This window comes from Salvelinus sp. IW2-2015, linkage group LG36 (genome assembly GCF_002910315.2).
Source record: "Salvelinus sp. IW2-2015 linkage group LG36, ASM291031v2, whole genome shotgun sequence".
Taxonomy (NCBI): domain Eukaryota; kingdom Metazoa; phylum Chordata; class Actinopteri; order Salmoniformes; family Salmonidae; genus Salvelinus; species Salvelinus sp. IW2-2015.
This window is the reverse complement of record NC_036875.1, coordinates 27,989,848-28,014,337: the sequence shown is the minus strand read 5'-3', so window position 1 is coordinate 28,014,337 and position 24,490 is coordinate 27,989,848. Positions and strand designations below refer to the sequence as shown.

General features: G+C 44.4%; 1 protein-coding gene across 1 annotated transcript in view; it reads left to right on the top strand.

Annotated features, from left to right (window-relative positions):
* LOC111959242 (matrix-remodeling-associated protein 5-like) overlaps nucleotides 1–23,787 on the top strand; it is a 30,316-nt gene extending 6,529 nt beyond the window's left edge. Inside the window, 5 exon segments of the mRNA XM_023980723.2 lie at nucleotides 13,071–13,518; nucleotides 13,633–16,895; nucleotides 17,138–17,881; nucleotides 18,044–19,079; nucleotides 20,697–23,787. Coding sequence (XP_023836491.2) covers nucleotides 13,071–13,518; nucleotides 13,633–16,895; nucleotides 17,138–17,881; nucleotides 18,044–19,079; nucleotides 20,697–22,863 — 7,658 coding nt within the window. The 3' untranslated portion in view covers nucleotides 22,864–23,787.
* The last annotated feature ends 703 nt before the right edge of the window (nucleotides 23,788–24,490 follow it).

Here is a 24,490-nt window from a genome sequence, read left to right as displayed (position 1 = left end):
GTACTGAGTATGATACTGCTAGTGGTCTGTATGCTACTGTATAATACTGTATGGTACTGTAATATGTATACTACTGTATATACGTATGTGCTGTATGTGCTGTATAATACTGTATGATCTGTATAGGTACTGTATGGTACTGTATAATACTGTATGGTCTGTATATCTGTATAATACTAGTCTGTATAATACTGTGATAGGTATGACGTATGTACTAAACGTATGTACTGTAAAACTGTAATGTCGTATGGTACTGTATAATACGTATAACTGTAGGGTATGGTACTGATAATACTGTATGGTGCTGTTATGGTAAAGTATAATACCTGTATGGTACTGTATGGTACTGTATGATACTGTATACATACTGTATGGTACTGTATAAAACTGTATTACTGTATAAAATGGACACCTACTTTCTTTTGCAACTTTGGGTAGAAAACCAATAGCTTTTGCTCATTATGAAAATAAATTGTGTGGTCAATTGTGTGGTCAACCCAGTCCTCCATGAAAGTAATTCAGTTTGTCCTTCACTTTAGCAACCTAATGCTTAAACCCAACTCTCCTCGAATAGTCCAAACAATGGCAGCTCTCTGAGAGGGCTTTCCATATGGTGCAATTCTCATGTGAAGACTTTCCTACAAGCTCAAAACTTTGATGTAGAATTGGGCTAGTGATTAAAATGTTGTGACAACCCTAATAAAAAATACAATTATAAACCATTGCATGCAGTCATAGGTTTTTAATAAAATGAAAAGAAAACATCTCTAATATAGTGTGATTAGTGAAAGTTCCATTAAACCCAACCTGATACAATTACCATTGCAAAACACTATACAGTGTGGTTTGGGAATTTTACCATTGAAGACCATTAGAGACCATAATATGAAACCATTAGAACTGCTGTAGCCTAATGGTTTGCTTGTTCGCCAATCACCAGGAATGGTCTAACTAATCCAGACCTTTTTAAGGAAATAAACCATCACAGAGGGCCGTTTCCTGGACATAAGTTAAGTCTAAGAGAAGGACAAGCTTAATTGCTTTCATGGAGGACTGGTTTGAATTGTGAGGATGACCACACCATTATTTTCACATGAGCTTTTGGTTTTCTACCCAAAGTTGCAAAGAAAAGGTTGTGGTCAATTTAATTAACACCAAGAGACCATCAAAATGATTAAAGGTATGGTGGCAGTAGCAGGAACAGCCTCATCTAGTGGGCTAATCTTTGGTACTTTCACACTAATTTATGGTATAGAATGCAAGCGATTTGGTAATTTCTCTGAACAGGGAAGAAAACATCACCAGATTCACAGGGAGTACATTATAAAGGTTGAAGAAGCAATACTCCAAGCAACAGCGCCATACTACTTGTCAGACAAAGATAACTGAACTGTATAGTGGTTATTGGGTGGGGATTCCTCATGTCTTACTCATTGTTATGAAGAAATATGGTGGAAATATGATGTATTTACTATATTATTGAAGATATATGATCATATCAATTAAAATGGCCAATTTGGGTACAACAATTAGCTTGGTTTCTTTCTTCAAACAGAAGATGTTTCAGGAATTCAGATCTTATCTGTTTCTAACTACATAAACGATTTCAGAACAATATCAGATGCTGGTGTCATGGCTTGATAAAATCACATGGAATGACCCAACTGTGTCCTCTCCTTCAGTGTCAAACAAGCATGTAATATGTTGACAGTCATTGATCTACAAGTAATTTTCCATGCCGAAAAACCCAGGCAATATCAGTACCTAGTCAAACTGCGTACTGTGCGCAGCTATGTGCGCTGACCAATGAGAGGTAGGCCATGATCTGGCACAATTGCACGTCACCTTCAGCATTCAAATTATGCAAAATGGCTTTTGCAATATTAGGCTTTATTAGTTGAGTAACAGCCAATGTAATTTGCTTGGTATTTTTTATACATGTGCTATTGAAAATGGTCCAGGTTAAAAGTAGCCTAAGATACCGCCGGAGAAACACAACTCCATCAGGCATATGTAGGCTACATGCTGATCGGGTACATTAGATTTTATTTGATTGTTCAGGTTCACCATCATCAAGTTTTGGTAGTTTTTTAAAAACAATCAGTTATATGGTCATTATTAGATATACAGAGTAAAGTTGATAATTCATAAAGAGGACAGCAATCACTTTTGCTACACATGTGATACCTGCGTTGCATGGTGGAAGCAGGAGAAGAAGAGAAGCTCAGTCAAAACTTCCAAACGATGAGTTGGGGGGAACCAAAGTTGTGCTATATATTCATTGGCTATGTCATAGCACATTTTAAGATAAATATTGATACATTACTAGCTAACATTTTAATCTGCAAAAATGACAAATTAATTAGTGGGTGATGGTGATTTTAGATCAAAAGTCGGGGCTCAGCTCTGGGCCTACATACACCACAGACATATACATAATTTGCACGCACACACACACACACACACACAACACACAACACTGACCCCATATCGGACCATACCCAATATGAACTATCAACAACTACTAACAGACGATACCCAGAAACCCCTCAAAGCGAAATGAGACCATACTTTCTGTGCCAGTGCTCTGCTCTGTGCTGTTGACATCATGGCATTACAGAATGCAGGCCGAGACAGTCAGACACTAAATATGAATTCCAGCGGCAGTTTTGGTGGTAACCTCATATACGGTGCATTCGGAAAGTATTCAGACCCCTTGACTTTTAACATCATTTGTTAGTTACAGCCTTAGTCCAAAATGATTAAATAGTTTTTTTTCTTCTCATCAATCTCACACACAATACCCATAATGAAAAAGCAAAAACAGGTTTAGAATTTTGTGCAATTTATAAATAAAATACAAACTGAAATATCACATTTACATAATATCAGACCCTTTACTCAGTACTTTGTTGAAGCACTGTGCATCAATTACAGCCTGAATTCTTCTTGGGTATGATGCTACAAGCTTGGCACACCTGTATTTGGGGAGTTTCTCTCATCTCTCTTGCAGATCCCTCAAGCTCTGTCAGGTTGGATGGGGAGCCGTCGCTGCACAGTCTTTTTCAGGTCTCTCCAGAGATGTTGATTGGGTTCAAGTCCGACCTCTACCTGGGCCACTCAAGACATTCAGAGACTGTCCCGAAGCCACTCCTGCGTGTCTTGGCTGTGTGCTAGGGTCTCATTGTCCTGTTGGAAGGTGAACCTTCGCCCAGTTGAGGTCCTGAGCGCCTGGAGCAGTTTTCATCAAGGACTCCGCTACTTTGCTCTGTGTTCATCTTTCCCTCGATCCTGACCATCTCCCACCCTGCCGTTGAAAAACATCCCCACAGCATGATGCGCCACCACTATTCTTCACCGTAGGGATGTTGCAGGTTTCCTCCAGACGTGACGCTTGGCATTCAGGCCAAGAGTTCATCTTGGTTTCCATCAACCAGAGAATCTTGTTTCTTGTGGTCTGAGAGTCCTTTGGGCTTTTGGCAAACTCCAAGCAGGCTTCATGTGCGTTTTACTGAAGAGTGGCTTCCGTCTGGCCACTCTACCATAAAGTCTGATTGGTGGAGTGCTGCAGAGATGGTTGTCCTTCTGGAAGGTCCTCCCATCTCCACAGAAAACTCCGGAGCTCTGTAGAGAGACCATCGGTTCTTGTCACCTCCCTGACAAGGCCCTTCTCCCCCGTATGCTCAGTTTGGCCGGGCGGCCTGCTCTAGGAAGAGTCTTTTTGGTTCCAAACTTCTTCCATTTAAGAATGATGGAGGCCACTGTGTTCTTGCTGACCTTCAATGCTGCAGACATTTTTTGTTACCCTACCAAGATCTGTCCCTCGACACAATCCAGTCTCGGAGCTCTACGGACAATCCTTCGACTCATGGCTGGTTTTTGCTCTGACAATGCACTGTCAACTGTGGACCTTATATAGGCAGGTGTGTGCTTTTCCAAATCATGTCCAATCAATTGAATTACCACAGGTGGACTCAATCAAGTTGTAGAAACATCTCAAGGACGATCAATGGAAACAGGATGCACCTGAACTCAATTTTGTGTCTCATAGCAAATTGTCTGAATACTTATGTAAAAAAGGTATTTTGTTTTCTAAAAACCTGTTTTCACTTTGTCATGATGGGTATTTGCGTAGATGATGAGGAAAATACAATTTCATCCATTTTAGAATAAGTCTGTAACGTAACAAAATGTGGAAAAAGAGAAGGGGTCTGAATACTTTCTGAATGCACTGTACTACAACAAAGACATGTCAGATAGAGAGAAAGTCAGAGCTGGAACACACCCACCCAGCCATGCCCTGAGACAACAGCTGCTGTACAATGAACATAGACATGGAATATTTGGTCACTTTATAATGGAACACTGGTCACTTTGACAATGTTACTGTTTTACTAATTCATATGTACACTGTATTTAGTCAATGCATCCAATTTAACTAATGCGTATATACAGTTGAAGTCAGAAGTTTACATTTACCTTAGCCAATGTACATTTAAACTCAGTTTTTCACAATCCTGACATTAATTCTAGAAAAGATTCCTGTTTTAGGTTCAGTTAGGATTCACCACTTCATTTTAAGAATGTGAAATGTCAGAATAATAGTAAGGAGATTATTTATTTCAGCGTTTATCTTCTCACAAACCCTAGTGGTCAGAAGTTTACATATCACTCAATTAGTATTTGGTAGCATTGCCTTTAAATTGTTTAACTTAGGTCAAACGTTTCGGGTAGCCTTCCACAAGCTTCCCACAATAATTGGTGAATTTTGGCCCATTCCTCCTGACAGAGCTGGTGTAACTGAGTCAGGTTTGTAGGCCTCCTTGCTAGCACACGCTTTTTCAGTCTGCCCACACATTTCCCTAGGATTGAGGTCAGGGTTTGTGAGGCCTCCAATACTTTGACTTTGTAGGACTCCGTTTACTGTGGTATAGATACTTTGTACCCGTTTCCTCCAGCACTTCCACAGGGTCCTTTGCTGTTGTCTGGATTGATTGCACTTTTCGCACCAAAGTACGTTCATCTCTAGGAGACAGAACGTGTCTCCTTCCTGAGCGGTATGACGGCTGCGTGGTCCCATGGGTTTATACTTGGGTGCTATTGTTTGTACAGATGAAGGTGGTACCTTCAGGTGTTTGGAAATTGCTTCCAAGGATGAACCAGACTTGTGGCGGTCTCCAATTTTTTCTGATGTCTTGGCTGATTTCTTTGGTTTTCCCATGATGTGAAGCGAAGAGGCACTTAGTTGAAGGTAGGCCTTGAAATACATCCAGGGTACACCTCAATGGACTCAAATTATGTCAATTAGCCTATCAGAAGCTTCTAAAGCCTAAAGACATCCTTTTCGGAATTTTCCAAGCTGTTTAAAGGCACAGTCAAATTAGTGTATGGAAACTTCTGACCACTGGAATTGTGATACAGTGAATTAAGTATTATAATCTGTCTGTAAACAAGTTGGAAAAAATACTTGTGTCATGTATGGTACTGTATAATACTGTATGGTGCTGTATGGTACTGTATAATACTGTATAATACTGTATGGTGCTGTATGGTACTGTATAATACTGTATGGTGCTGTATGGTACTGTATAATACTGTATGGTACTGTATGGTACTGTATGATACTGTATAATACTGTATGGTACTGTATAATACTGTATGGTACTGTATAAAATGGAACACCTACTTTTCTTTGCAACTTTGGGTAGAAAACCAATAGCTTTTGCTCATTATGAAAATAAATTGTGTGGTCAATTGTGTGGTCAACCCAGTCCTCCATGAAAGTAATTCAGTTTGTCCTTCACTTAGCAACCTAATGCTTAAACCCAACTCTCCTCGAATAGTCCAAACAATGGCAGCTCTCTGAGAGGGCTTTCCATATGGTGCAATTCTCATGTGAAGACTTTTCCTACAAGCTCAAAACTTTGATGTAGAATTGGGCTAGTGATTAAAATGTTGTGACAACCCTAATAAAATAATACAATTATAAACCATTGCATGGCAGTCATAGGTTTTTTAATAAAATGAAAAGAAAACATCTCTATATGTAGTGTGATTAGTGAAATGTTCCATTAAACCCAACCTGATACAATTACCATTGCAAAACACTATACAGTGTGTGTTTGGGAATTTTACCATTGAAGACCATTAGAGACCATAATATTGAAACCATTAGAACTGCTGTAGCCTAATGGTTTGCTTGTTCGCCAATCACCAGGAATGGTCTAACTAATCCAMACCTTTTTTAAGGAAATAAACCATACACAGAGGGGCCGTTTCCTGGACATAAGTTAAGTCTAAGAGAAGGACAAGCTTAATTGCTTTCATGGAGGACTGGTTTGAATTGTGAGGATGACCACACCATTTATTTTCATCATGAGCTTTTGGTTTTCTACCCAAAGTTGCAAAGAAAAGGTTGTGGTCAATTTAATTAACACAAGAGACCATCAAAATTGATTAAAGGGTATGGTGGCAGTAGCAGGAACAGCCTCATCTAGTGGGCTAATCTTTGGTACTTTCACACTAATTTATGGTATAGAATGCAAGCGATTTGGGTAATTTCTCTGAACAGGGGAAGAAAACATCACCAGATTCACAGGGAGTACATTATAAAGGTTGAAGAAGCAATACTCCAAGCAACAGCGCCATACTACTTGTCAGACAWAGAMAACTGATACTGTATAGTGGTTATTGGGGTGGGATTCCTCATGTCTTACTCATTGTTATGAAGAAATATGGTGGAAATATGATGTTAGTTACTATATTTATTGAAGATTATATGAATCATATCAATTAAAATGGCCAATTTGGGTACAATCAATTAGCTTGGTTTCTTTCTTCAAACAGAAGATGTTTCAGGAATTCAGATCTTATCTGTTTCTAACTACATAAACGATTTCAGAACAATATCAGATGCTGGGTGTCATGGCTTGATAAAATCACATGGAATGACCCAACTGTGTCCTCTCCTTCAGTGTCAAACTAAGCATGTAATTATGTTGACAGTCATTGATCTACAAGTAATTTTCCATGCCGAAAAACCCCAGGCAATATCAGTAGCCTAGTCAAACTGCGTACTGTGCGCAGCTATGTGCGCTGACCAATGAGAGGTAGGCCATGATCTGGCACAATTGCACGTCACCTTCAGCATTCAAATTTATGCAAAATGGCTTTTGCAATATTAGGCTTTATTAGTTGAGTAACAGCCAATGTAATTTGCTTGGTTATTTTTATTACATGTGCTATTGAAAATGGTCCAGGTTTAAAGTAGCCTAAGATACCGCCGGAGAAACACAACTCTCATCAGGCTATAGGTAGGCTACATGCTGATCGGGGTTTACATTAGATTTTATTTTGATTGTTCAGGTTCACCATCATCAAGTTTTGGTAGTTTTTTAAAAAACAATCAGTATATATGGTCATTATTAGATATACAAGGTAAAGTTGATAAATTCATAAAGAGGACAGCAATCACTTTTGCTACACATGTGATACCTGCGTTGCATGGTGGAAGCAGGAGAAGAAGAGAAGCTCAGTCAAAACTTCCAAACGATGAGTTGGGGGTGAAATCCAAAGTTGTGCTATATATTCATTGGCTATGTCATAGCACATTTTTAAGATAAATATTGATACATTACTAGCTCTAACATTTTAATCTGCAAAAATGACAAATTAATTAGTGGGTGATGGTGATTTTAGATCAAAAGTCGGGGACTCAGCTCTGGGGCCTACATACACCACAGACATATACATAATTTGCACGCACACACACACACACACACACACACACACACACCTGACCCCATATTCGGACCATACCCAATATGAACTATCACAAACTACTAATTCAGACGATACCCAGAAACCCCTCAAAGCGAAATGAGACCATACTTTCTGTGCCAGTGCTCTGCTCTGTGCTGTTGACATCATGGCATTACAGAATGCAGGCCAGACAGTCAGACACTAATATGAATTCCAGCGGCAGTTTTGGTGGTAACCTCATATACGGTGCATTCGGAAAGTATTCAGACCCCTTGACTTTTAACACATTTTGTTACGTTACAGCCTTAGTCCAAAATTGATTAAATKGTTTTTTTTCTTCTCATCAATCTACACACAATACCCCATAATGAAAAAGCAAAAACAGGTTTAGAATTTTTTGCAAATTTATAAATAAAATACAAACTGAAATATCACATTTACATAAGTATTCAGACCCTTTACTCAGTACTTTGTTGAAGCACCTGTGGCATCAATTACAGCCTGAATTCTTCTTGGGTATGATGCTACAAGCTTGGCACACCTGTATTTGGGGAGTTTCTCTCATTCTTCTCTGCAGATCCTCTCAAGCTCTGTCAGGTTGGATGGGGAGCGTCGCTGCACAGCTATTTTCAGGTCTCTCCAGAGATGTTTGATTGGGTTCAAGTCCGACCTCTAGCTGGGCCACTCAAGGACATTCAGAGACTTGTCCCGAAGCCACTCCTGCGTTGTCTTGGCTGTGTGCTTAGGGTCATTGTCCTGTTGGAAGGTGAACCTTCGCCCCAGTCTGAGGTCCTGAGCGCTCTGGAGCAGGTTTTCATCAAGGATCTCTCTGTACTTTGCTCTGTGTTCATCTTTCCCTCGATCCTGACTCATCTCCCAGTCCCTGCCGTTGAAAAACATCCCCACAGCATGATGCTGCCACCACTATTCTTCACCGTAGGGATGTTGCCAGGTTTCCTCCAGACGTGACGCTTGGCATTCAGGCCAAAGAGTTCAATCTTGGTTCCATCAGACCAGAGAATCTTGTTTCTTGTGGTCTGAGAGTCCTTTAGGGGGCTTTTGGCAAACTCCAAGCAGGCTGTCATGTGCGTTTTACTGAAGAGTGGCTTCCGTCTGGCCACTCTACCATAAAGGTCTGATTGGTGGAGTGCTGCAGAGATGGTTGTCCTTCTGGAAGGTCCTCCCATCTCCACAGAAGAACTCCGGAGCTCTGTCAGAGAGACCATCGGGTTCTTGGTCACCTCCCTGACCAAGGCCCTTCTCCCCCGATTGCTCAGTTTGGCCGGGCGGCCTGCTCTAGGAAGAGTCTTTTTGGTTCCAAACTTCTTCCATTTAAGAATGATGGAGGCCACTGTGTTCTTGCTGACCTTCAATGCTGCAGACATTTTTTGTTACCCTACCCAAGATCTGTCCCTCGACACAATCCAGTCTCGGAGCTCTACGGACAATTCCTTCGACCTCATGGCTTGGTTTTTGCTCTGACATGCACTGTCAACTGTGGGACCTTATATAGGCAGGTGTGTGCTTTTCCAAATCATGTCCAATCAATTGAATTTACCACAGGTGGACTCCAATCAAGTTGTAGAAACATCTCAAGGACGATCAATGGAAACAGGATGCACCTGAACTCAATTTTGTGTCTCATAGCAAATTGTCTGAATACTTATGTAAAAAAGGTATTTTTGTTTTCTAAAAACCTGTTTTCACTTTGTCATGATGGGGTATTGTCTGTAGATTGATGAGGAAAAATACAATTTCATCCATTTTAGAATAAGTCTGTAACGTAACAAAATGTGGAAAAAGAGAAGGGGTCTGAATACTTTCTGAATGCACTGTATCTACAACAAAGACATGTCAGATAGAGAGAAAGTCAGAGCTGGAACACACCCACCCAGCCCATGCCCTGAGAACAACAGCTGCTGTACAATGAACATAGACATGGAATATTTGGTCACTTTAATAATGGAACACTGGTCACTTTGACAATGTTTACTGTTTTACTAATTTCATATGTACACTGTATTTTAGTCAATGCCATCCTATTTAACTAATGCTGTATATACAGTTGAAGTCAGAAGTTTACATTTACCTTAGCCAAGTACATTTAAACTCAGTTTTTCACAATTCCTGACATTTAATTCTAGAAAAGATTCCCTGTTTTAGGTCAGTTAGGATCACCACTTCATTTTAAGAATGTGAAATGTCAGAATAATAGTAGAGAGAATTATTTATTTCAGCGTTTATTTCTTTCATCACAATCCCAGTGGGTCAGAAGTTTACATACACTCAATTAGTATTTGGTAGCATTGCCTTTAAATTGTTTAACTTAGGTCAAACGTTTCGGGTAGCCTTCCACAAGCTTCCCACAATAAGTTGGGTGAATTTTGGCCCATTCCTCCTGACAGAGCTGGTGTAACTGAGTCAGGTTTGTAGGCCTCCTTGCTAGCACACGCTTTTTCAGTTCTGCCCACACATTTTCCCTAGGATTGAGGTCAGGGTTTTGTGATGGCCACTCCAATACTTTGACTTTGTAGGACTCGTTTTACTGTGGATATAGATACTTTTGTACCCGTTTCCTCCAGCATCTTCACAGGGTCCTTTGCTGTTGTTCTGGGATTGATTTGCACTTTTCGCACCAAAGTACGTTCATCTCTAGGAGACAGAACGTGTCTCCTTCCTGAGCGGTATGACGGCTGCGTGGTCCCATGGTGTTTATACTTGGGTGCTATTGTTTGTACAGATGAAGGTGGTACCTTCAGGTGTTTGGAAATTGCTTCCAAGGATGAACCAGACTTGTGGCGGTCTCCAATTTTTTTCTGATGTCTTGGCTGATTTCTTTTGATTTTCCCATGATGTGAAGCGAAGAGGCACTTAGTTTGAAGGTAGGCCTTGAAATACATCCATGGGTACACCTCCAATTGACTCAAATTATGTCAATTAGCCTATCAGAAGCTTCTAAAGCCTAAAGACATCCTTTTCTGGAATTTTCCAAGCTGTTTAAAGGCACAGTCAAATTAGTGTATGGAAACTTCTGACCCACTGGAATTGTGATACAGTGAATTATAAGTGATATAATCTGTCTGTAAACAATTGTTGGAAAAATGACTTGTGTCATGCACAAAGTAGATGTCCTAACCGACTTGCCAAAACTATAGTTTGTTAACAAGAAATTTGTGGAMTGGTTTTAAAATGAGTTTAAATGACTCCAACCAGTGTATGTAAAATGTACCATATCAGAGCCCATGTATCTACATATGTGTAATGTATACGCAGGAAGCAGGTGCAGAAGGTGAGTTTAATAATCATGAAAATAATGCAAAACAGGAGAAGCGTACTGAATGTAACCAATACTCCCTGATTACAGAGGCTACTGAGGACTATATGAAGGGAAAGTAATCAGGGTGGTGATGAAGTCCAGGTGTGCGTAACGATGGGGAGCAGGTGTGCGCAATGTGGGTTGCCAGGACCGGTGGTTAGTAGACTGGTGATGTCGAGCYCCAGAGGGAGGGAGCAGGAGTAGGCGTGACAATACATATTGAATCTTCATGAAAGGGAAAGATGCACATCCCTACCTACCAGTGGCGGTTGGTGCCGTTTAAGATGAGGAAGGTCCAAAAAAATGTATTCATGAGCATGGCCTTATTTCTATTACAGCATATTGGATGACTGTCATTCATATTCCATWCACCGAGTTCAATGTAACAGCGATAGGTTTAGGCTACTACATGACACTCAAATTTTCCCTTTACCCATCATGAGGTTGGTACAACTTAGCCTATGACTGAAAGTTTACAACATAGCACACAGTGACACATGGACAGACAGTGACATATTCAATACCGCCTTGCACACTCTTGCCTGCATCTAGCTGATCTAGGTTGAAATCATTAGTCCAACAGTTGCAAACGAGAGTTTCTATTGGACAAATTCAGGTATGTTTATCCCCGTTTCGTTCCGTTTGCTTCAGTTTAAGAAAGGTTTTTCAACAGAATCGGTGGAATGTCCTTTTTCTATTGTGTTATTGACTGTATGTCTGTTTGTCCCATGTGTAACGCTGTGCTGTTGTTTTTGTCGCGCTGCTTTGCTTTATCTTGGCCAGGTCGCAGTTGGTCTACCTAGTTAAATAAAGGTTAAATAAAATAAAAATAAAAAAAAAGGAATACACCCCTGATCACGTGTAAACACAGTTCACTTTCATAGCATTCTCGTTGTATTCCTTCTCGCATCTATGCGCTCTCCTCCTCTCACCCTTTCCCTTTGCTTGTGGACTTCAATGCACAACACATCAGCTATATGTGACCAGGTGAAAAAATCTTTCCAAGCCAAACCACATCATAACCGCTACACACAGCTTACATCGTTGTCCCCATATTGCCTATAGAAACGCCATAGTCAAAATAGCTAATAGACCTAATGCATTAGTAAACATGCTACAATCATGCAGTAACGTTACAGTTTACAGTCAGTAAGCAGTTTAGCACTTACACCGGCGGGCCCCAGTGGCAATAAATTAGTAAAACCAAAAGCTTACCTTGACTTGGAAGAGTTCCAGTGTTGTGTTCGATAATCATAGCCAGCTAGCTAACATAGCATCCTTCTGTTTGAGTAGGGTGTTGGAGTAGTCTAAACTAGCTAGCTGCATTTGCAGCTAAGTAAGTGAAACAAAGTAATAAAAAAAACAAAATCTCTATCTCTCTCTTGCTTCTCCTTAATTTTGGAATAAATTAATTTGTCTTTATCAACTATTGTCTTTGTCTCTCTTTGAGTCAACTACTCACCACTTTTTATGCACTGCAAGGCTAGCTAGCTGTAGCTTATGCTTTCAATACTAGATTCATTCTCTGATCCTTTGATTGGATGGACAACATGTCAGTTCATGCTGCAAGAGTTCTGATAGGTTGGAGGATGTCCTCTGGAAGTTGTCATAATTACAGTGTAAATCTATGGAAAGGGGTGAGAACCATGAGCCTCCTAGGTTTTGTATTGAAGTCAATGTACCCAGAGGAGGATGGAAGCTAGCTGTCCTCTGGCTACACCATGGTTCTACCCTAGAGAGTGCTGTTGAGGCTACTGTAGACCTTCATTGCAAAACAGTGTGTTTTAATCAATTATTTGGTGACGTGAATATATTGAGTATAGTTTTATCTAAAACTGATAACTTTTTTAATGTCTTACAATTTTAATATTTATGGTCCTCCTCTTCTTCCTCTGAGGAGCCTCCACTGCTACCTACAGAGTCTCAATCAGAAACAATGGAATTGGGATGCTTATTTGGGTGAGGAAATACTGATTCTTCTCTTCTCTCTTAGGGGTGTTGAAATGTCCAGGGCCGCAGTGCCCGGTCTGTGCCTCACCCAAACACATGAAGGGTCGTGGCCTTTTGCAGCAGAAAGACCTATCCTGCACCTCGCCTGTCATCTCCACCAATCCCAGAACCTCATCTCAGGAGGATGGCGAAGTTCAACCAATAGAAACCTTTAGAGAGGCTTTAGGCAACGCCTCCCTGGGGATGTCCGACCAACAGGGGAATGCCGTTGATCTGAAGTGTAACATCACACACTCCTCACAGACTCCTGACATTACCCCACCACACCTTTCCTCCTCCTCCATCCCCCTCTCCCTCTCCCTCTCCCTGGACTGTGGGGTGGATGGGCACGGCTATGAGAGGCTGTGGAGGCTGCTGGCCTACTACAGTGAGACGCCTGTCAGGCTTCAAAGAGAAATAATGTTGAGTAAAGCCCCAAGACTTGCCTACAGGTAAAAAAATACAGAAATACACAAGACACATTCCTGTGTTATTTTCCTTTTTACCTGTACAATTTTGTTGTAACCCCAAAACATAGATCAAATCGGTCCTTTCTTGTCCTTCAGGTACAGACAGACAGCAGAGAAGGAGGGCTACTACCATACAGGGGTCAGGGCCAGTATTCAAGCCCAGCCTGCCTGGTTACTGCAGCCCCATGTCAGTCTAGAGCTCAACAGAGCTCAGTCCAGCACCCACATGGTTAAACTGACCCTGTCCACCCTGGTGTCTGCCCCCCCAGACCCCCCATCCCCACACTCCTGGGTCCTCATCCAGACCAACCACACCCACACAGCTTTTACTGCAGCTGCAGAGAGACAGATCCACCTGCCCTGCCCTGTCCTCAGCTCTATTGGAGACCTAAGCTCTGGAGACCACAGGCTCCAATGGGTTTTCCCAGATGGTTCAACAGTCTCCTCTCCCTACCGCAGCTCAGATGGTAGGGTCCGGGTGTCTGGCCAGGGGCTGGTCCTGCAGAGAGTGGATCACTCTGATGCTGGACTGTACTATTGCGTGGCCCGGGCGGGGGGAGATGTTGACGTTCTTCCCCTCCGTCTGGCGGTGGTAGAATCATCCAATCCTCCCCCGGGGGAGGAGCTAGGCCCTGCTGTGACTGGATTGGTTGGAGACCCTGTCAGTCTGCCGTGCGAGGCCTCTGGTACACCGAGGGTCGAGGTGAATTGGGTTCTTCCTGGCGGGAGAGTGATAGGGAGTAGGAACGAGGGGAGGAGAAAGGATGATTCAGGGATGAATGTCTTGGCCAACGGCACCCTGTCTCTTCCCATCCCTGCGCTGGGAGATGCAGGCCTGTACCGGTGTGTAGCGGTAAACCAGTACGGTGCTGACTCTCTCTCCACCAGACTGACGCTCACCCCGCGTCCTTCTGACACCTCATCACGTATGAGATATCCCATGAGGCCACAATCTGCGGCGGGGGTGTCCAATAGGGTACGAGCCCCTCTACGGGGTGAGGAGATTGAAGAGGGGGGCTCAGGAGATGATGAGGGGGAGAACATACTGCCCACCAGGGCAGGTTACAACAGGACATGGCGTCCCCCCATCAGATCCCACARGGTGAGGGTGGAGGGAAGCAGACCACCCCAAAAGGGCAAGAAGCCCTTGAGGAGAGGCTTCCCTGTGGAGCAGAAGAGGAACAGGCTGGAGGGCCGTCGGAGGTTTAACCTGGCCAAACACAAGATAGACCCTCAGAAATGGGCCGAGCTGCTGGCTAAGATACGTGAAAGGACTGCCCCAAAAATCACAGACTCCTTGTATGTACCACCCCCAACAAGAGCACATACTACCACCTCAGCCCCAACTGAAGCACAGACAACCACCTCAACCCCAATTGAAGCACAGACAACCACCTCAAACCCAACTAGAGCACAGTCAACCAGAATACAGACAGATAGCAGACATATAGAAAGCAATCACACAACCAGAACAAATCCAGGCAGCACACAGCCAGAAAGTACACAGCCAGACAGCAGACATACAACCAGAAGAAAGCCAGGCAGCACACAGCTAAGTAGCACACAGCCAGACAGAATACAGACAGAAAGAATACAGACAACTAAAACACAGACAACCAGAATACATACAGACACCACATTACCAAACAGCACACCAGAGGTAAGTGTGGGAAGAAACTCTGATCAACGTCTTGTATTGGACTCAGAGGCTGATACCTCAAAGAGTTCTTCCATAAATGTCCCCAGTCTACAGGAAGAGCGGTTAAACGCCATCCATACATCACTAATCCCAGATCTGCTAACAAAGGATAGAGTGACCCCAGAGACACCAAACACTTCAGATCCGACCAATAACTTCCCCCAGAACCCTCAGTCAAACACAGACACAGACACAGAGACAGAAACAGAGACAGAGGGTTCTCTTAAAAGCACAAAGCCAACCTCCAATGTCAATTACACTAGCACAGAGGAAAGGAGACAGAGTGTTATCCCTGTAAGGACTACAGGTGAGGGGGAGAGGACTGGAACAACAAACTCTGGAAAGGTAATGTTCTCCAACTCTGTTCCGTCGCGACCCAGAAGCCCCTGGAATGCCAGCAATAGGCCTGGCCAGAGGAGACGCATCAACAGACTCAGAGGACGACCCATGCCCCGCCAAAGCGCCCCAGGTCCAACCTCCCCTCTCCAGAATACCCTAAGTCCCACTACCACCAGAGCAGCACTTACAAAGCCCAGGAAACAGACAGCACCTGCTACAACCATTACTATAAGCACTACTACTACTACTACTACTACTACTACTACTACTACTACTACTACTACTACTACTACTCCATCCTTAACTAGGATCACTGCTCCATCAAGCACATCTGTCTCCCCCCCTGCCTCCCTTCCTGCCTCGCCCCCTTCGCCCCAGACATACACAGACAGGGTGACTCACTTAACAAACACTGCTGCTCGGCTCCCTGACAGGTCCCAAACGACTATCACACACACACGCACAGACACTAGCACACACACAGGCAAACATACACCCACAGTCACTCACAGTCACACAGAAAAACTGAGTTATGCTATAACAGAGGGTCAGGTCGGGGCCACTCCAAAAGAGCAGGATCCATCTGTCTTCAACCAACACAACCCAGAGGATATCAAAGCAACTACCCCTCGGTCTGGAACCACACCAGGTGGAACAACACCTACCGGTACTGAGAAAGAACCCAGTGAGATAGAACCCAGTGAGATAGAACCACTCTACCCAGAAACTAAGGAAGAACCCAGTGAGATAGGACCACTCTACCCAGAAACTAAGGAAGAACCCAGTGAGATAGAACCACTCTACCCAGAAACTAAGGAAGAACCCAGTGAGATAGGACCACCAGCCACTGATGAAGAAGAACCCAGTGAGATAGAACCACCAGCAACTGAAAAAGAACGCAGTGAGATAGAACCACTCTACCCAGAAACTGAGGAAGAACTCAGTGAGATAGAGCCACCAACAACTGATGAAGAACCCAGTGAGATAGAACCACTTTACTCAATCACTGAAGAAGAACCCAATAAGATAGAACCAGTCTATCTAGCATCTGATGAACCAGAGGAGAGACAGCCAGAGTCAGAAATAGACAGCTCTTTTTCATCTACAAAACAACTACTGCCCCCAACTACAGCTAATACAGCAGCTATCACTGCTTCAGCCATCACCCCCTCTACAGTCATCACCTTTATTAGAAGAACTACCACTATAACTATACCTACAACAACAACCACTATACCTACAACTACTACCACTATACCTACAACTACTACCACTATACCTACAACTACTACCACTATACCTACAACTACTACCACTAACCAACAACAACAACCCTATTACCTAACAACTACTACCACTATACCTACAACTACTACAATACCACTATACCTACACACTACCACTATACCTACAACTACTACACTATATCCTACAACTACTACCACTATACCTACAACTACTAACCATAATACCTACAACTACTACCACTATACTACTACAACTACTACACTACTACCTACAACTCTACCACTATACCTACAACTACTACCAATATCCTAACAACTACTACCACAATACCTACAACTACTACCACTATACCTACAACTACTACCACTATACCTACAACTACTACCACTATACCTACAACTATTACTACTATACCTACAACTACTGTTTCTACAACTACCACTACTATTCCTACAACTACTACCACTATTTCTACAAATACTATTCCCACTACTACTACCACTCTTACTAGTACAATAGTCTGGAGGAACCCAGGAGTAAACTCCATCCCAGACTCACATGGTAGTCGCTACCGCCCCCCATCTTACCCCACCTACTCACAACACTCCAGCAGCCGGCACCCCTATGTCATCACTAGGCCTGACCCAGTAAGAACTCCACTTCAAACTCCACCCCCTATAAAACACGCTATAAAAAACACACCCTCTCTACCACACCCTATCAAGCCCAAACTTTTTCTCCCAGACATTTTAGAGACCCCTTCCTCTGCAGTCCCCACCACCAGAGCTCTCTCCAGCTCCCCAAAGACCTCCACACCCACCACAGACAGTCAGGCTGGACTCAACCCTGAGTCCACCCTTCCTCATTCCCCTCCCGCGTCTCCAGCACATAGTGTGACTGCCCAACACCCCCCTCAGACCTCCGTCTTGCGTGTCCAGCCCCGTATCGCTCCCCCTCACATGCGCCGCATGTCTGTCCCAGCTGAGATTGATGCCCTCCTGCCCTGCGAGGCCATTGGACAGCCTCCTCCAACAATCACCTGGACCAAGGTCTCCACAGGTACGCTACACACACTACTCTCAGTTATACACACAATACATGCTACTGCCACTCACATATACACAACATGTACTTTGTCATACCCACACGTTACTCAATACATTCACTATTGCCACAGTTACACACAATATGCCACTCAATATGTATTTCTGTCTGTCCCAGGAGCTGTGATGTCACTGGACTACAAGGCAGAGCGTTTCCAGGTCCTACCCAACGGAACCTTTCTCATCCGGAGCGTGCAGGTCCAGGACCAGGGGACATATATCTGCAGCGCACAGAACTCTGTGGGCCTGGACCGTGCCATGGTGACCCTGGAGGTCTGGTCCCGCCCACCCCGCATTCAGCTACCCAACCACAGAGATGCAACGGTGCACCAGGGGGGTGAGGTGAGGTTAGAGTGTCGGGCTCAGGGGGTGCCGGTTCCTCTGCTATCCTGGGTGCTACCTGACCGCTCCGTCCTAACCCCCGACCCTAACCCCAACCCTGCCCTTGGCACTCACCCCCGGGTGTCTATATTCCCTAATGGTACTCTGCGTATCTTGGTGGCCGGCCCAGCAGACAGAGGACTGTATCGCTGTGTGGCCTCCAACCTAGCAGGGGCTGGCAGTCTGTCAGTCCGACTCCATGTGTCCTCTCTTCCTCCAGCCATCCAGGAGCCCAGAGAGGAGAGGGTAACCCGGCCCGCTGGTTTGCCTCTCTACGCCCAATGCTCTGCCCGGGGAGCTCCCGCTCCCTCCATCCGCTGGAGGACCCCTGACGGCACCTTTCTGTTCCCCTCTCAATTCCTCAACGGGAACCTGTTTGTCCTCCCCAATGCCACCTTGCTGATACGCAAGCTAGCCACTAAGGACTCTGGGAGCTACGAGTGCCTGGCGACTAATGCGGTGGGCGGGGATAAGAGGACGGTGAGGGTGGAGGTGACTGGAGATGGAGGAGGAGGAGAAGTTGTCTCCATGGAGAAAATGACCTTCTCTTCCATTAACAGTACATTTGATCTTCCCCCCTCCTCCCCCGTCCTTAACCCTCCCCTCCCACCCTCCTCCCCCCTCAGTAAGGCTAGGATCCTCTCCACCTCTCCATCCAGTTCTATAGTCATATATGGTGAATCTCTGCTCCTTTACTGTTCAGCAACCGGCAACCCAGAGCCTAGAGTGGTCTGGAGGGTACCTGGCAAGAAACTAGTGGATGCTCGCTACAGGTGCGTGTTTGTCCTTATTGATTACCAATCTTTTTAATCGAGTCCAGGACCGCTCCCCTTATAGTAGAATGCACAAGGTGCAATTTTGAAATGTGGTTGTGCATTAGGAGTTTTTCTCTTATTATGTCAGTCACTGACAGTCACTCAATTAGCTCATGTCATTCTCCCACACATGCCCCAGGGCAAAATGTGTGGAATTGCAGGAAATGAACTCCAAAACTTCTCTCCGCTGTTAAAAGGCTAGGGTCATCTCTGACTGCATGTGTGGGTATGGATGTGGGTACGCAGACTCGCGAGCCACTGCAGTCCCTCATGAGGAGTTCAGTTTTTTGTGGGCCCCACCCCCATCAAAGTTGCCCATTCCTGGTCTAGTTTGTACAAAACATTAGGAACACCTTCCTAATATTGAGTTGCACACCCTTTTGCCCTCAGAACAGCCTCAATTCCAATGCTTCCCACAGTTGTGTCAAGTTGGCTGGATGTCCTTTGGGTGGTGGAACATTTGGGAAACTGTTGAGTGTGAAAAAAACAGCACCGTTGCAGTACTTGACACACTCAAACCGGTGCGCATGGCACCTACTACCATACCCTGTTCAAAGGCACTTAAATCTGTTCTTGCCTATTCACACTCTGAATGGCAAACATACACAATGCATGTCTCAAGGCTTAAAATCCTTCTTTAACCTGTCTCCTCCCCTTCATCTACACTAGATTTAACAAGTGACATCAATAAGGGATCATAGTTTTCACCTGGATTCACCTGGTCAGTCTATAACCAAGTTTCCATCGACAGTTTTTATGCAAGTAAAGTCATCTAAAAACAAAATCACGACAGCTGTGATGGAAAGGAAGGTTCGGTGTAATTGTATAAATGCAGACAGATAATTAGTTTGTTCGACATGGTGGGATCTTTTTGTGTCTGTAAAATTAATTGTGCAGGAAATGGCGGTAGAATAACCATCATATTGAGGTAAATTTGGAGTCATGCAATGATATGGTGTGAGGTCCTCCCACTACGACTCTGGAAACCATGCAGTTTATTAGGCTACAGATAAAATAACTTATGAACTTCACAGGGTGGTAAAATTGCACGGTGATCTTGACGCTCCTTTCCAATAAATATCGAGGTTCTTATTCCGGTGACAAGATGATCGTTCCTTGACTGCCATTTGACAAATAAAAATATTCTTGCTCTTATCCATAATAATCTCATCATGTAGACTAGCCAACCCACACAGCCTACCCACACTGTAACTGCGAACTGTTGGCTGGAGCCCATGTGATGAGACCAGAGTTGACACATTTGCTATTTAAGGCAACAGTTTTTGTGACAAAGAGTTGAAAATGCGATGGAAACACATTGAACTTTAGATGTTAATTTGGTACATGAAAACTTTCTATCCGCAACAAGTCCATTTGGTGGAAACATGCCACTGGTGGGAAAATTTACATATTTTCTTAGTGCAGATTCTAGAATAATCGCATGAAAATCTGTTGCCGTGACGGAAGGAAACCTAGCTACTGTCATGGAAAGAGCAGTTGTTCCTAATGTTTTGTCCACTCAGTGTCTGTGTCTTGTGCTTATCTAACCTTATCCTCTCTGTGTTGTATTTCCAGTTTTGACAAGAGGATGAAGGTGCACAGTAATGGAACGCTGTATATCCAGTCCGTGACGGAGAAAGACGGGGGGGACTATTTATGTGTCGCGCGAAATAAGATGGCTGACGACTTCCGCTTCCTCCAGGTCACCGTGGCAACAAAGCCTGCTAAGATTGAGCCAAAGCAGCCATCAAATCAGAAAGTGGTATTGTACGGAGCAGCTCTAAAGGTAGACTGTCTGGCGACCGGCCAGCCCGACCCRGCGGTAAGATGGAGCCTCCCGGATGGAACCTCAGTGAAAAGTGTCCTGTTGCAGGTGGAAGAGAGAGGGAGGCGCAGCCGGCGACTGGTGGTTTTTGACAATGGAACACTGTTCCTCCCCTCGGTGGGGATGGGGGAGGAGGGGGAGTATGTCTGCCACGCTGAGAACCATGGGGGGAGGGACACTATGAGTGTGATGGTCAAAGTCCTCGCCTCACCTCCCTCCTTCCCCAGTACCAAATATGAGGTCATCAAGGTGCAACAAGGGGGCGTAGTGGCTCTGAACTGTGGGGCTAAAGGAGAGCCTGTCCCTACGATCACATGGCTCTCTCCAATGAATCGTGTCCTCCCAGTGGAAGAATCAGGTCCGGTTGTGGTGCAGCAAGACGGGTCCTTGGTGATCCAGGGGGCTAGAGGGGCTGACGGAGGAAACTACACCTGCCGAGCCAGCAATGTTGCTGGGGAGAGGAGCAAGGTGATGGGGGTGGAGGTGATGGTGACACCACCCAGCTTCACACTCAATGGGGCTGGGGGTGGGATCAATGGGGCAGACAGACAGATAGCTGTTGTTAGTGGTAGTGGACTGAGTGCTGTGATCTCCATCAGCCAGTCTGCAGGGAGGGATCATAGGGTCAGTGCAGGTAATTGTGTCAGTAATAATGGAGACAGTAAAGTAGGGGACCAAAGGGTCTCAGCAGTTAGAGGCCAGACAGTTCTTCTGCCATGTTCATCCCAGGGCTTCCCTCTCCCCCGCCTGGCCTGGTTGCTGCCCGGTAATGGGGTTCTCCCGGTGCCCTACTATGGCAGCAGACTCACCGTGCACCGCAATGGAACCCTGGAGCTGAGGGGGGTGAGGGCAAGCGACTCCGGCATGCTGGTGTGTGTCAATCGTGGCGAGAGGGGTGAGGCTCGGATAATGGTACACCTGGAGGTCTCAGACACAAAGGACACACCTCACTCCAGAGGCCCAGTGACCACCGAGAAACCTTGCCCAGTAGGCCCAGTTAGTACAGAGCAACCTCGCCCAGTAGGCCCAGTTAGCACAGAACAACCTCGTCCAGTAGTCCCAGTCAGCAGAGAGAAACTTCGCTCAGGAGGCCCAGACAGAGAGGAGACACCTCGCCCCAGAGGCCCAGTGACCACAGATAAATCTCGCCAGGAGACACCTCGCCCTACAGGCCTAGTCACCAATGAGAAACCTCACTTAGCAGGCCCAGTCAGCACAGAGAACCCTCTGCCAGGAGTCCCAGTCCAAGGGGACACACCTCACCCAAGAGGCCCAGTGCCAGAGGCAGGGAGGAGTGTTGTCCTGGAAAGGAAGCCTGTGGTCACCAGCATATCAGGCTCTCTGGTCAGCATCATCAACGGAGACAATCTACAGCTACCCTGCCCCCAGACAGACAGCCCCAGTCAGGGCTCCAGCCAGACAGAGTCTCTGACCTGGAAGTTGCCCAGCGGGGTGGTCGTGTCTCGAGGCCAGGCGGCAGGGACGGGTCGGTACTCAGTCCTGGATGACGGGACTCTGACGGTGCCGCAGGTATCTGTGTTTGACAGGGGGACCTACTCCTGCCGATCCACCAATCAGGACACATCGTCTATCCTGACAGTTCCAGTGATTGTCATRGCCTACCCCCCTCGCATCARCAARGGKCCCCCTCCCCTSACCTACACRCGTCCTGGTGTTGCRGTMCAGCTKACCTGCTACGTCATAGCAACCCCCKGAGCGACCATCACCTGGGAGATGCCGGACCAATCCCAGCTCAGGGTCACAGGTCAGGCCCGTCTCTATGGCAACCGGTACCTGAGTCCCCAGGGTTCCCTGGTGATCCAGAACCCGACCAGCAGAGACACTGGGTTCTACCGCTGTACTGCACGGAACGCCATTGGAACCGACACCAAGGCCACTTATCTACATGTGATCTAACAGAACACACACACATCATTTTTGCCCAAAGAAACTGCAAAGTTGAGTGCAGAAAATAGTGTTCAACTAAAGACCGAGGTGTTGATTAAAGATTGTAAATAGAGATAAAAACAAACACATGCATCTTACAGCCAGAGTGTGTTAAATATGTACAAGAAATCAGCAGCTGAGAAGCACCAGCATCCATCATCAATAAATAAGTGTCAACACAAACTATACCAGGCTTTAAGAACATCAGCTCTCAAAACACACGTCATGCAATAGAACACATTCAGCTCTGTATCACAACCTGTATGTTTATGTCAACCTTTACCTCCTTAATATCTTAAAGCTGCCCTATTTATCTTGTTTTATAGTTGTGTACTGTTGAGCAGAGAAAATGTTTGATAGTGGTCACAGAACTGCTCCAGTGATAGTTCTGTGGAGCCTCAGGAGTCTGCAGCTCTCTGTGTCTGCAGCTCTCTGTGTCTGCAGCTCTCTGTGTCTGCAGCTCTCTGTGTCTGCAGCTCTCTGTGTCTGCAACTCCCAACTCTGCAACCTCGACCACTCTTCCAGTCATAGGCTGTACATACGTCCCAGATCATGTCAAATAAACACAACAGTTACCAAGTCTTTGAAGATGGTATTTGTAGTAATTACATGTGTTTCATATAGAGTAACATAGATGTTTGTGTGGCTCCAGTGTTACATCAAGTATGTGTAATATCCATGTGAAAGCTGATATCATTCATGTTTTTATAAACACTCCTTTGATGTTTTCATTTAGTTTAAATTATTTGTCTGTAAAGACTGTGATGTAAAGTTGTTATGTTGTGCCTCTTGTCATAAAGAGAGAGATGTACTGTATATCTCATCTCTCAATAGCCTTTTTAAATTATGCTTTATTTTCAACTGCTTTATTTGATAAATAAAAGAGAAAAGGAATTCAGTCTGCTCATCAAAACGTGGTTGGGACAGAAACTGTGTTTGTTGTTTGAACATCAGGCTTTGTATCCCATGACCCTCAGCAGAAAAAAACAGGAAATGGGCTTAAGACAGATAAGTCGTGCTTATGACAACATCACACAACACTTCCCGGTGAGTCCATTTTCCAAAACAGTTGCTTCCTCCATTACTCTCTTATTAGACAGGTATCAACTCCATTACTCTCTTATAGACATGTATCAACTCCATGACTCTCTATTAGACATGTATTAATTAAATTACTCATATTATGAAAATGTATTAATTCCATTACTCTTTTATTAGACGGGTATCAACTCCATTACTCTCTTAACAGACATATATCAACCCATACTCTCTTATTATACATTTATCAACTCCATGACTCTCTTATTTGACATGTATTAATTCAATGACTCTCTTATTAGACATGCATCAACTCCATTACTCTCTTATTAGACATGCATCAACTCCATTACTCTCTTATTAGACATGTATTAATTCAATGACTCTCTTATTAGACATGTATCAACTCCATTACTCTCTTATTAGACATGCATCAACTCCATGACTCTCTTATTAGACAGGTATCAACTCCATTACTCTCTTATAGACATGCATCAACTCCATTACTCTCTTATTAGACATGTATTAATTCAATGACTCTCTTATTAGACATGTATTA